This window comes from Zalophus californianus, chromosome 4 (assembly GCF_009762305.2).
Source record: "Zalophus californianus isolate mZalCal1 chromosome 4, mZalCal1.pri.v2, whole genome shotgun sequence".
Lineage (NCBI taxonomy): Eukaryota > Metazoa > Chordata > Mammalia > Carnivora > Otariidae > Zalophus > Zalophus californianus.
Window position 1 is genome coordinate 31,212,435 of NC_045598.1, and position 12,879 is coordinate 31,225,313.

A 12,879-nucleotide genomic window follows, 5' to 3' on the forward strand; every position below is an offset into this window, starting at 1 on the left:
TGATAGTTGAGTATATGTATGGCTAGATGTGGGAGGCTGTATGACACTGCTCCTCTGATCTGTTCTCTGACTACCCGCTTCAGAATAGCCTTGGGGGAGGGGTGGTGCCTGGGTGGCTCAGTCGGTTAAGCGTCTGCCTTCGGCTCAGGTCATGATCCCAGGGTCCTGGGATCGAGCCCCATGTCGGGCTCCCTGCTGCACTGTGGGGAGCCTACTTCTCCCTCTCCCTCTGCTTGCTGCTCCCCCTGCTTGTGCTCTCTCTCTGTCAAATAAATAAAATCTTAAAAAAAAAAAAAAGAATAGCCTTAGGGGTCACACCATAGGCCCTTTAAATCAAAATTGGGTGTGTTATGGTAAGTGAATTTCAAGAACCACTGCTCAGATTGCTCAGTAGGGGGACTCCATGCAGGTGGTAAGGCATGGATTAATGAGACTGTATATTAACAAATCTGATGATGGCAACATGTCATGATATTTGATAAATTAAGTCAAATTAAGCCAAGAAATAATATTGGGGATTTTGAGATGTCTCCATTCAGAAAGATTCTTTCTTTGAGACAGGTTGTAAAGATTTTAAGATAAACCAAATGAATCCTCTTTCTCCATTACAAAGGGGGAAGGGGTTCAGAAAGAACAATAGAGAGGAATAGATGATATTTGCATAGCGTTGTCCATATAAACTAACAAAGTTTTCCAGAGCATGGAGATTTACTACCTTTAGAATCTTTTTTTTAAACTGGGGAAAAAATGTTTATAAAATATTTGTAAAATATGTATAAAAAATTTTATAAAATTTTACATATAAAATTTTATAAAATTTTTATAAAATATTTATAAAAATGCCTTATGCAGTTTGTTACTGCTTAAAGAGGTTAGAGACACTTTTTTAAAAATTTATTTTATTATGTTATGTTAGTCACCATACATTACATCATTAGTTTTTGATGTAGTGTTCCATGATTCATTGTTTGTGTATAACACCTAGTGCTCCATTCAATATGTGCCCTCCATCATCAGGCTAACCCATCCCCCATCCCCCTCCCCTCTAAAACCCTCAGTTTGTTTCTCAGAGTCCATAGTCTCTCATGGTTCCTCTCCCCCTCCAATTTCGCCCCCCTTCATTTTTCCCTTCCTACTATGTTCTTCTTCTTTTTTTTTAACATATAATGTATTATTTGTTTCAGAGGTACAGGTCTGATTCATCAGTCTTACACAATTCACAGTGCTCACCATAGCACATACCCTCCCCAGTGTCTATCACCCAGCCACCCCATCCCTCCCACCCCCCACCACTCCAGCAACCCTCAGTTTCTTTCCTGAGATTAAGAATTCCTCATATCAGTGAGTTAATATGATACTTGTCTTTCTCTGATGGACTTATTTCACTCAGCATAATACCCTCCAGTTCCATCCACGTCGTTGCAAATGGCAAGATTTTGGGGTTTTTTTTTGATGGCTGCATAATATTCCATTGTATATATACACCACATCTTTTTTTTAATTTTTTTTTTAAAGATTTTATTTATTTGAGAGAGAATGAGAGAGAGAGAGCACATGAGAGGGGGGAGGGTCAGAGGGCAAAGCAGACTCCCTGCTGAGCAGGGAGCCCGATGTGGGACTCGATCCAGGGACGCCAGGATCATGACCTGAGCCTAAGGCAGTCGCTTAACCAGCTGAGCCACCCAGGCGCCCTATACCACATCTTCTTTATCCATTCATCTGTTGATGGATATCTTGGCTCTTTCCATAGTTTGGCTATTGTGGACATTGCTGCTATAAACATTGGGGTACATGTACCCCTTCGGATCACTACATTTGTATCTTTGGGGTAAATACCCAGTAGTGCAATTGCTGGGTTGTAGGGTAGCTCTATTTTCAACTTTTTGAGGAACCTCCATACTGTGTTCCAGAGTGGTTGTACCAGCTTGCATTCCTACCAACAGTGTAGGAGGGTTCCCCTTTTTCCACATCCTCACCAATATCTGTTGTTTCCTGACTTGTTAATTTTAGCCATTCTGACTGGTATGAGGTGGTATCTCATTGAGGTTTTGATTTGGATTTCCCTGATGCCAAGTGATGTTGAACACCTTTTCATGTGTCTGTTGGCCATTTGGATGTCTTTGGAAAAATGTCTGTTCATGTCTTCTGCCCATTTCTTGATTGGATTATTTGTTCTTTGGGTGTTGAGTTTGATAAGTTCTTTATGGATTTTGGATACCAGCCCGTTATCTGGTATGTCATTTGCAAATATCTTCTCCCATTCTGTCAGCTGTCTTTTGGTTTTGTTGACTGTTGCCTTTGCTGTGCAAAAGCTTTTTATCTTGATGAAGTCCCAATAGTTCATTTTTGCCCTTGCTTCCCTTGCCTTTGGCAATGTTTCTGGGAAGAAGTTGCTGTGGCTGAGGTCTTAGAGGTAGCTGCCTGTGTTCTCCTTTAGGATTTTGATGGACTCCTGTCTCACTTTAGGTCTTTCATCCATTTTGAGTCTATTTTTGTGTGTGGTGTAAGGAAATGGTCCAGTTTCATTCTTCTGCATGTGGCTGTCCAATTTTCCCAACAGCATTTGTTGAAGAGACTGTCTTTTATCCACTAGACATTCTTTCCTGCTTTGTTGAAGATTAGTTGACCATAGAGTTGAGGGTCCATTTCTGGACTCTCTATTCTGTTCCATTGATCTATGTGTCTGTTTTTGTGCCAGTATCATACTGTAGAGACACTTTTTTTTTTTTAAGATTTTATTTTTAAGTGACCTCTACACCCAGTGTGGGGCTTGAACTCACAACCCCGAGATCAAGAGTCACGTGCTCCACTGACTGAACCAGCCAGGCACCCCTAGAAAACACTTTTTAATGACATTGCCCTTTCTATCTTCTGTCACAGTTCAGGCATGCCTTAAGGACAGTGAGCTATGTCTACTAAGTGACCCCCCTCCCCGGTTTGCTTTTTAAGCAGTTATGCTATTTATTTAACTGATTTTTTTGTCTCTTCCTCACTGTCAGGCTGATAATCCTTACTACTGTCGGTGTGACTTTGCCTTACATTGTTGTCTCTTTCTAGTTTTCATCCTTAGCCTACCCTAGGTGGGGAAATCAGATCATCAAACTCATTAAGTAGCAATTACTAGATTCTGACTGATTTGAAAGGTCCTATTGGAAGTATAGGCATGCCCAGTGTTAGCAGTTATCCTTTGTGTCAGCTAATTTGGCCACACAGAGGGTTTTTGTTTTTCTTGTTTGCTTCCTTATATTGAGTGGTTGAGTTCGCTTCAAAAACCACCTAAATAAATGTGGGTATTAGAGTAATTTGAAATGTGATTAATCTGCAGAGATACTAGCAACTGTTTAAAAAATCTTAGCCCAGAAGATTTGTTTCACAAACAAACAAAAAAAACTTATGCTAATGTCAGTGTTTAAGAAGGCATGACAGGAGGGACACCTGGGTGGCTCAGTTGGTTAAGCGACTGCCTTCGGTTCAGGTCATGATCCCAGGATCCTGGAATTGAGTCCTGCATTGGGCTTCCCACTGAGCAAGGAACCCGCTTCTCCCTCTGCCTGCCACTCCCCCTGTTTGTGCCCGCCCCCACACCGACAGGAAGATAAATAAAATTTAAAAAAAGAGAAAAAGGAACCCAATATGACATTGTTTCTTTAAAAGAAAAAAAAGGCATGATAGGAAAGAGCTGTTTTCCTGGGAAAGTTGGGGAAATTGCCCTATTGAGAAGAGTTTGGAAACCTACAGCAGAGCAGGAAAGTGCAGGTATAATATCTGCTTATGTTTTTACTTATTTAATAAGAGATTCAAAGAATGCTTGAAATCAGATAGGTTGATAGGGGCCAACCACATAATGATTCTATCCTAAAAAACTATTCAAGATGTAGAAAGAAATTTCAGGCAGAATTCAGATAGTAGCTTTGAATATGTTTAAGAAGGTATTAGGAACTCCCAGACTTTATTTTGAAACTATTTGCTAGTAGAAATGAGAGGTACAAATGAGAGACTTTTTTTTAAACTTATTTTTTTTAATGCTGAAGTATTTTAAGGTAAGAACTAGAATTCATGTCGTTCATCCTGAAGTACTCCAGTGTGCAAAGAAATTGTTTTTCCCTCAGAAATTTATATTTTCAAATGAAATTTGACTCCTTTGTAATGGTCATCTTCAGTGACTGGATACTTATTCTGGCAATGCTGCCATAGCTCAGAACATTGTAGAAAATTCAATTGTGAGGTTGTCATTTGAGGCTGAAGCCTCTTATGTGGAACTAGCAAGAATATGTTTTTATAGAGAAAGAGTCTGAATGAAAATCACCACGACTTAACTCTGACCCTGAAGAAGGTGATGTGTGTGGTCTGCAGAGCCACTGAGACTCTCAGTGCCATCACCTTCTAGCTATGTGACTTCCACCAAGTTACTTCACCCCTCTGAACGTCACCTTCCTCATCTGAGAAAGAAGCAGTAAGAGTAATTACCATGTGGGATGGTTGGGGAATACGTACAGTGCCTACCTCAGTGGCTGACACATGGCAGATTCTTAAAAATTCGTGTTTTTTTGGTCAGAATAGCATTCATTGGGATATATATCTGTTTCTGGTCTGTTTGCTTGGGGGGAGAAAAAGCTCAATTTATAATCCCCCACCTCAGGTTCCCTAAATACGAGTGATCTTTCTCTGGGCCTGCTGCATCTCCTATCCTGAGCTGACCTCCCCTGCAGGCCTTGCTCATGTAGCTGTCTGGGGCAGCAAAGGAGGGGGCAGTGGTTAAAACCCTTCTGTTTACTATTTCAGGTTCTCTCGTTCTGCCTAACCGTCCTAAGCCGCAGATTTGAGTTTCAAGCTGATGCATTTGCCAAGAAACTTGGGAAAGCTAACGACTTATATTCTGCTTTAATCAAACTAAACAAAGATAACTTGGGATTCCCTGTTTCGGACTGGCTGTTTTCAATGTGGCATTATTCTCACCCTCCGCTACTGGAGAGGCTTCAGGCTTTGGAAAACTCAAAACAAGACTGAGGTGCCCAGGGTCTGCGACTGAAGACATTTCTGATTATTTCTGTCCTGGCAGCATGTTCCAGCTCTTGATGTTTTTAAACTTTTTTTTTTTTTTTAAAGAAAAATTATTAAGTACAGAAAAACCCGGATTTAAATACATTTACTATCTCATGTCAAAAATGATTTTAATGATCCATTTCTTAAAGAAACCACTGGATGAAATTTTGAGGCTTAATGTTTTTAAAGGCATAGTTTTATCTTTAGCATCTAATTTACCATCAACTTTTAAAATTCTTTGAGAAAATACAAAACTTGTTTTATTTACACACTAATATGGAATCTGCATATAATGTGTTCGGGGGCATACGTTTAAAAGGGGAACACCACCTCAGTCCTCTCTGAGGCAGAGACAGTGTCCCAAATGATTGTGCTCATATCTAAGTTGAGATTTGTTTCTGCTTTCATGCTCTTGTGATCTAACATGGCCAATCAATGTTTTAAATAAGGAAGAAGATAATCGGTAAGGCTGATGTTAATTAAATGAAAGCAGTGAGAAATACGTTCTACTGTTCTGCCAAATTTCTCAGTTCCCTCTCTTGCTTCACACTGATCAGGAGCTTCTAATAGTGCTTTGAAATTTAGAATGTTTTAAATCACTGGGTTTTGTTTTTGTTTTTAGGAAAATATCAGTCTTTATCTTTCTACGTGGTGGGTATGGTCCCATTAGGGGTAAACTGGTATTTTTCAGAACATTCAGCTTTTTTCTCATTTGTACTTTTATTAAAAAATAGTGCATCCTTTCACTTAGCAGAAATTGCCCTATCGAACAGGTTTTGCTATTTTTAAAGTGGCAGAATGTGGAAAGAAGAAAAAAGGAAATGTTAAGAGACATAAGGGTGAAATACTGATGTTTCTTTTAAGGTATTTCAGGAAAAAATATAGTTTTATATCTCTTTAAAGGACAGAAGAGTTTTAGTTTTTATTTTTGTAATTTTTATCAGGAAGTCATAAGTACTATTTAATCAGGCCTGATTCCATTTTTGAAAATCACAGTTCTTGATGTGCAGCTAATTTTTATTTTCAAAACAAATGTCATGAAAGATTTCCAGTTTTCAGAGCTGTGTGTTTGACTGCTTCAAATCTCTGTCCATTTTCTGAATGAGAACTGACTTTGTGCCAGAGCTCCCATGCTCTGGTAATGTTTCCCTTCTGGGCGTTTATTCCAAAGTGGAATCAGCTGTGCACCTTTGGTATCTGGCCAGAAAGTCTTTTACTCAGCTCATATTTGGGTAATGTCTTTACATGGAAATATAATAAAAATGAAGGTCTAGTTTAGTGCTGCATTATTTATTTTCCTAAGGCTAAAGAGGAGCAGTTTTTTGCTTTTATCCAGCATCCTTTATCTGTGAATTCACGCTGTGATAACTGCCTTTCCTTCCTTCTGTGCCTTTAAATACAAATTTCAGTTCTGCACAAGTGAAACATTAAAAATTGCCAATGCAGATTGATACTGGACTTTGTCTTTGATTTGACAAAATTGTGTGTCATTTGTTACCTAGATGTGTGTTTATTACCCCAGAAGAACTGAGGGCTGGTCATTAAGAGTAGGAAGCAGCAGCCCCACTGCTGAGTGACAACAGCGCCACCCTGTGCCTAACCCGCACAGTCTTCCTCCGTGTCTTCCTCCTGCTCCGCTCCAGAGCACCTGGTTCTTGGTGTTTCCTCAGAAGCTGCATCTGGAAGCACTCCTCCATTTCCATCAGCTCAGATGGTCCTGGGCCTGTCTGGTCTGCTCCAGCTGCCTCTTTGGGCTCCTTTACCTGTGGCAGCAATAACTAGCTTTTTAATATGTGATTGTTTTGACCTAGTCCCCTCCAGTTTATGGATCGCAGAGGCATAGGGATGGCAGACAGTACCAGTGGATTCCTGAGGTATTGACCAATCAGGCAGGAGGAGAGAGGCCAGCAAGGGAGGTGGCGCTCTGTACCCTAATACTCGGTGGATATGCAGGGGGCAGGATGAAACAGATCCAGGCCTCAGGTAAAACGGCATGATCTCAGCAGTGTTGATCTCTGAATTGAAGGTAGAGTGTACACTGCCTTTGTCTAACTTGGCCCTTTGTGGAAGTCTGAGAGCTACTAGTAAATTTTACCTCTGTTTCGGATAGGAGCAGAGTTCCTAGGATTAATTCAGTAATTTTAGTTCCAGTGATGGTGCCAGCTTGCCCTTGGCCCTTACAGTCTCACTGTCATCCCTAATCCTTTGTGCGGTATTCCCCTCCCTGAGGAAGCCTTCTTCCGCTTGGTCTTCCTCAGTCCTTTGGATTCTTCTGCACATATATGCATTATGTTACTTTGACTGTTTTGAGTGTTTTATCATCACTAGCAGGAAGCTTACTAAGTACTACCTGAGAGCCTTAAGTTCTGTCCTAGGTGCTATACAAAGAAAATTACAGGGAACTTAGATCCAAAAACTCATGTTTCAAGGCCACCATGATGTGAGCAAGTAACTTGTATATGAGGCTATACATAGAGTTTGGTGGGAAGGCAGAAATAACCCATAGTGGAATGGTATAGTCCTGTTCAGACAACATGGATAGGAAAACGTCTGGGTCTCCTCATCCAGGATGCGTTCCAGGGAGGAGGATTTCCCAACGATTTGACCAGAGACAGATAGGATGATACCCCCATGTTTTCTAAAAATCAGTGAAACCAGAATTGCCCACACCCAGTGAGCAGGACGAAGCCGGCATCTGAGATACCAGCCTGTACCTTCAGGTCAGAGCTCCTCTCCTGGCTCTCTGGAGGATGGTTGATAAACAGGGAAGATGTAACTTCAGGTTAAGACCCGGGGTTCTACAATCCAATATACCACATACCACTTACTAGTAAAATCTTGGGTAAGAAATGTGAGTCTTCATTTCTCCATCCGTTACTTAGCAAATACCAAGTCCCTACTCTGTACCAAGCTGTGCTCTCGGCACTGGGGGATACGTTAGTAAATAGATGATAGAAAAATCACTACCTCATGGAGTTTACATACTAGAGTGGGGGAGACAGACAATAAAATATATATATAATAGGTACTAAACAGTGACACATATTTTGGAGAAAAAGAGCCCGAGGTGTGCAAATGTGTTGGGAGTGGGAGTTGCAATTTATTATTTTTTTAAAAGATTTTACTTATTTTTTAATTTTTTTTAAAATTTGTTTTATTTATTTTGGAGAGAGCACACGCATGCACACAAGCAGGGGGAGGGACAGAAAGAGAGAGAATTTCTTTTTTTTTTAAAGATTTTATTTATTTATTTCAGAGAGAGTACAAGCAGGGAGAAAGGGGCAGAGGAAGAGGGAGAAGCAGGCTCCCCACTGAGCAGGGAGCCCGATGTGGGGCTCGATCCCAGGACCCTGGGATCATGACCTGAGCCGAAGGCAGATGCTTAACCACCGAGCCACCCAGGCGCCCCGAAGAGAGAGAATTTCAAGCAAACTCCACGCTCAGCGCGCAGCCGCAGCCCCATGTGGAGCTTGATCTGACAACCCTGAGATCATGACCTGAGCTGAAACCAAGAATTGGATGCTTAACCAACTGAGCCACCCTGGCGCTCCGGGAGTTGCAATTTAAAATAGGGTGGGGGCGCCTGGGTGGCTCAGTCGTTAAATGTCTGCCTTCAGCTCAGGTCATGATCCCTGAGTCCTGGGATTGAGCCCCACGTCAGGCTCCCTGCTCTGTGGAAAGCCTGCTTCTCCCTCTCCCACTCCCCTTGCTTGTGTTCCCTTTCCCGTTGCAAATCTTGCTGTGTCTCTCTCTGTCAAATAAATAAAATCTTAAAAAAAAATAGGGTGATCATAAAGTGTTGCTAGAGGTGATGTCCGAACAAAGACCTTACAGAATTGAGTAGGTGATTTGCAGGAAGCAGGTGTTTTGGGGAAGAACATTCCAGGAGGAGGGAATAGCAAGTATAAAGGCCTTGATGTGGGAGTGGGTCTGGTGTGTTTGAGAAACCCCAGAAGGCCAGAGTAGCTGGTATGGGATGTACCAGAAGGAAATAGTGGGAGATACAGTCAGAGAGGTAGGGACAAGGCAGATTTTACAGGGTCTTGTGGGCCATTGTAAGAACTCCAGCTTTTCCTAGGGAAGCCATCTGAGGGTTTGGGGCCAGAGAGCAGATCATCTCTGTTTTAACAGGATCACTATGTTTGCTTTGTTGAACAAGGGTGCCATCGGTGGACTAGTTGAGAGGCTCTTGTAATACTTCTGCAAAGAACTAAAAATGGTGCCTGGGTGGTAGTCAGGGAGGTGGTGAGAAGTGGTTGGATTCTGGATGTATCTTCAAGGCTGAACCAACAGGATTTGCTGATGGAGCAGATGTGGGGTGTGAGAAAAAAAAGTAGAGGATGATCCCAGTGTATTTAGCCTCAGTAAGTGAAAGCATGGAATTGCCAGTAATGGATGGGGAAGGAGGAAGGAGAAGGGCGTTCTGGAGGGGCAGGTTGGGACTTGCACTGTGGGCAGCTTAAATTTGAGATGCCTACCAGACTTCTCAGGGGAGATGTTGAGGAGGCAGTTGGAAAAATGGATTGATTTAAGGGGAGAAGTCTGGGTTAAGGATGTAGGGATGGAATTTAAAGCCATAAAGCTGAAGGAGATTACGAGAGGAGTGAGAAAACAAGTGGTTCAAGGACAAGCCACGTGGCCCTCTGACCTTCATGTACAGGGAGATTAGAAGTCAGCAAAGGAGTGGCCTTTGCAATGGCCCACAGGACCCTGTGGAAAGCTAGAAGCCAAATCAGACAACACTCTGTCCCACTGAAGGGAGCAAAACTATGGGATGGTAGCAGTAGGTAGAAATGGGGTCGAGAGAGTTACTGTATTTTTTAACATGAATGGGGATACTACCTGTGTCACAGGGTTGCTGTAAGGTTAGAATAAGATCATGTTTGCAGGGTGCTTAGCACAGATATCTGGTCATAAAAGCTCAATAAGTGGTTAATAGTAATAATAGTTACTATTAATAATTTACCATAATTGCTATGATGTAAATAAGCACAAGAAACAAAAGTGCCTAACCCAGCTGGCAGTTGGGATGGAGAGGATCCCCAGAGGACATGATGATCAAGTTTTGAAAGAGGAGCAGGAATCCGCTGGGGGGGGGGCGGGAGTGGTATTCCAGGGAACAGCAGGTACAAAGACATGAGAACATGGGGCATTTTAGGAATCGCAAGAAGTTAGGAGAAATGAGCCTGAAGAGGGAGATGGGCCAGGCTCGAGGGGCTTTTGTGCCATAATAAAGCACATGGATATTATCCCGAATAATACTCATTTAGCTAATAGGTATTAAGTTCCTGCTAAATACTGTATATTGTTGAAAGCTCAGAGGATCCAGCAGTGAACAAAACCGACAAAATTCCCTGCCTTCATAGAGCTTACGTTCTAGCTGGGGAGACAATGGTATTTGTGGAATGAATGGATATTTGCTGAACAAAAAAGGAGAAATCATCCTGGTTGGAGATGAATTAGTGATGGGGGTGAAAGCCAAAGGAGTTAAAGATGATCCAGATTTCAGGCCTGGGCACCTGGTAGATGGTAGAACTAGTTACTGAGATAGGGTACACTGAAGAAGCAGTTTGGAGGGAGGGGAAAGTCTGCAGTTTAGGACAGATTGAGTTTGAGGTCTTTATCAGATAGGGTAAGGACACAGGTCTCCTCATCCACCTAGAGCCAGACCCACTAGACTTTGGTTGATTGTGACCTCACGGGCGGCATGACAGAGGCCCAGTAACCAAAGCAACTGGCTGTGGGTCCTATCACCAATCGCAGCCTTGTTCTGTGGATAAGAAACAAGCTCTCCATTTACCTTGGAACTATTTCTGCCCTTATCCAGATCCTTTAGGGCAGCCTCCGGACTGCTGCTCTGCTCTTCTCGGGCCGTGATTACCCGGCAGAGGACCTCGTCAGCTTCTAAGCCCACCTGGTGCCACCATATCAATGCCCACTTCAGAAATTGCCCAAATACCCAGCCGCCAACTTGAGACCCTGTGTGTCAGTAAAACACCAAAGCTCTGGTTGAAAGCCCTCATCACTGTTGATTTTAGCAGCATGGGTTGGACGCCAGCCATTTGGGTTGGAAGATTAGTGACTTACTAAATTACTTGAAACAAAATCCCATCTTCCAGACTCCTGGAACTCTGCCAGGGGCAGGTTTGGGACCCTGAGTCCTCAACAGTCTACATTATGGAGGAGAAGCTGCTAAACCTCTGGGAAGGAGCTGGGCTGACTTGATGCAAAGCTCCATTAGGCTTCCTGCATCCCCCTTTTCTTTATTTTTTTTTAATTTTTTTTATTGTTATGTTAATCACCATATATTACATCATTAGTTTTTGGTGCAGTGTTCCATGATTCATTGTTTGTTCATAACACCCAGTGCTCCATGCAGAACGTGCCCTCCTCAATACCCATCACCAGGCTAACCCATCCCCCTACCCCCCTCCCCTCTAGAACCCTCAGTTTGTTTTTCAGAGTCCATCATCTCTCATGGTTCGTCTCCCCCTCTGACATACTCCCCTTCTCTTCCTCTCCTGTTATCTTCTTCTTTTTCTTTTTTCTTAAAATATGTTGCGTTATTTGTTTCAGAAGTACAGATCTGTGATTCAACAGTCTTGCACAATTCACAGTGCTCACCGTAGCACATACCCCCCCAATGTCTATCACCCAGCCACCCCATCCCTCCCACCCCCAACCACTCCAGTAACACTCAGTTTGTTTCCTGAGATTAAGAATTCCTCATATCAGTGAGGTCATGTGATACATGTCTTTCTCTGACTTATTTCACTCAGCATAACACCCTCCAGTTCCATCCACGTCGTTGCAAATCCTGCATCCCCCTTTTCCTAATTGCAAACAGGGGAGTTGAGTTCCTACTTCATTTTTGTTATACTAGACTTTTGTCTCTTGGTTCAGTTGGGGAGGTTCATTCTTGATGGTGAAAGAAGTAACCTGGCTGCTATGGGCCATCTTGGAACATGCCTCAGCCCCACACAAGCTGAGACCAAATCCCTTCCTTCCTGGTGTGATGATTGGTGGGGTCTCCCTTTCAGCATCCTGAACATACTATTTATTTACTTAATAACTATTGAACACTTGCTATGTGCCAGGCATGTTTTTTGTTTGGTTTTTGCTTTGTTTTGAAACTATTTTTCTCCTTTCAAATGCTTTTTTCGCGCGCGCGCGCGTGTGTGTGTGTATACCCTTAAGTTCTCAGCAAGTTTTAATTATACAATACACTGTTCCCAGCTGTAGTCACCATGTGATTAGATCCTCACACCAGGCAGTTTTAGGTGCTGGGGAATGGAGCGGCAAACGGGAGACCAAAGTTGCTGCCCTCCGGAGCTTACATGATGTCGCTGAATAGTGCCAAGTACAAAGGAGAAAGAACGAAGCACGGAGGGGAACCTGGATATCAGGCTGGGGATGAGAAGGTCACTTAGGAGTAAAGACTTGCAGTGAGGGCACCGGCAGGGATGGGATTTTGGGGAAGAGCAGTCCCAGCAGGGGCGCAAGGCCGAGGAAGGAGGAAGCCCCTCGCCACCAGGGACGAACCCCCACCCTGCTGCTCCCACCCTCTTCCCCTTGTCGGAGCCGGCTCCAGCAGACACAGCGGAAGTCGGGCCGCCTGGGGGAGGCGGGGTTGCTGTGATACAGGATTTGTCGAAGCAGCGAGGGTGAAGCCCCCTCTGTGGCCCTTGGGGCTACCTCAGCTTATCTTTCCTGTTTGTCCCTCAGTTGAGACAAGGGGACTGAGCCGTCACTGTGTGTGTGTGTGTGTGTGTGGGGGGGGGGGGGGGGTGGGGTGGGAGAGGCATGACTGGGGGTGGGCTAGTGAGAGAAGGGTGC

General features: G+C 43.2%; 1 protein-coding gene across 5 annotated transcripts in view; it reads left to right on the forward strand.

Moving 5' to 3' along the window:
* The window catches only part of ZMPSTE24 (zinc metallopeptidase STE24), a 48,277-nt gene extending 36,913 nt beyond the window's left edge, over positions 1-11,364 (forward strand). For 4 of the 5 annotated variants that reach the window (XM_027626471.1, XM_027626488.1, XM_027626497.2 and 1 more), the window contains one exon: positions 4,783-6,494. In XM_027626471.1, the coding sequence (XP_027482272.1) occupies positions 4,783-5,007 (225 nt within the window). In that variant the 3' untranslated portion in view covers positions 5,008-6,494. Of the gene's footprint in view, positions 1-4,782; positions 6,495-10,870 lie in introns of those variants that run through there. The other variant, XM_027626506.2, reaches the window with a different exon arrangement.
* The last annotated feature ends 1,515 nt before the right edge of the window (positions 11,365-12,879 follow it).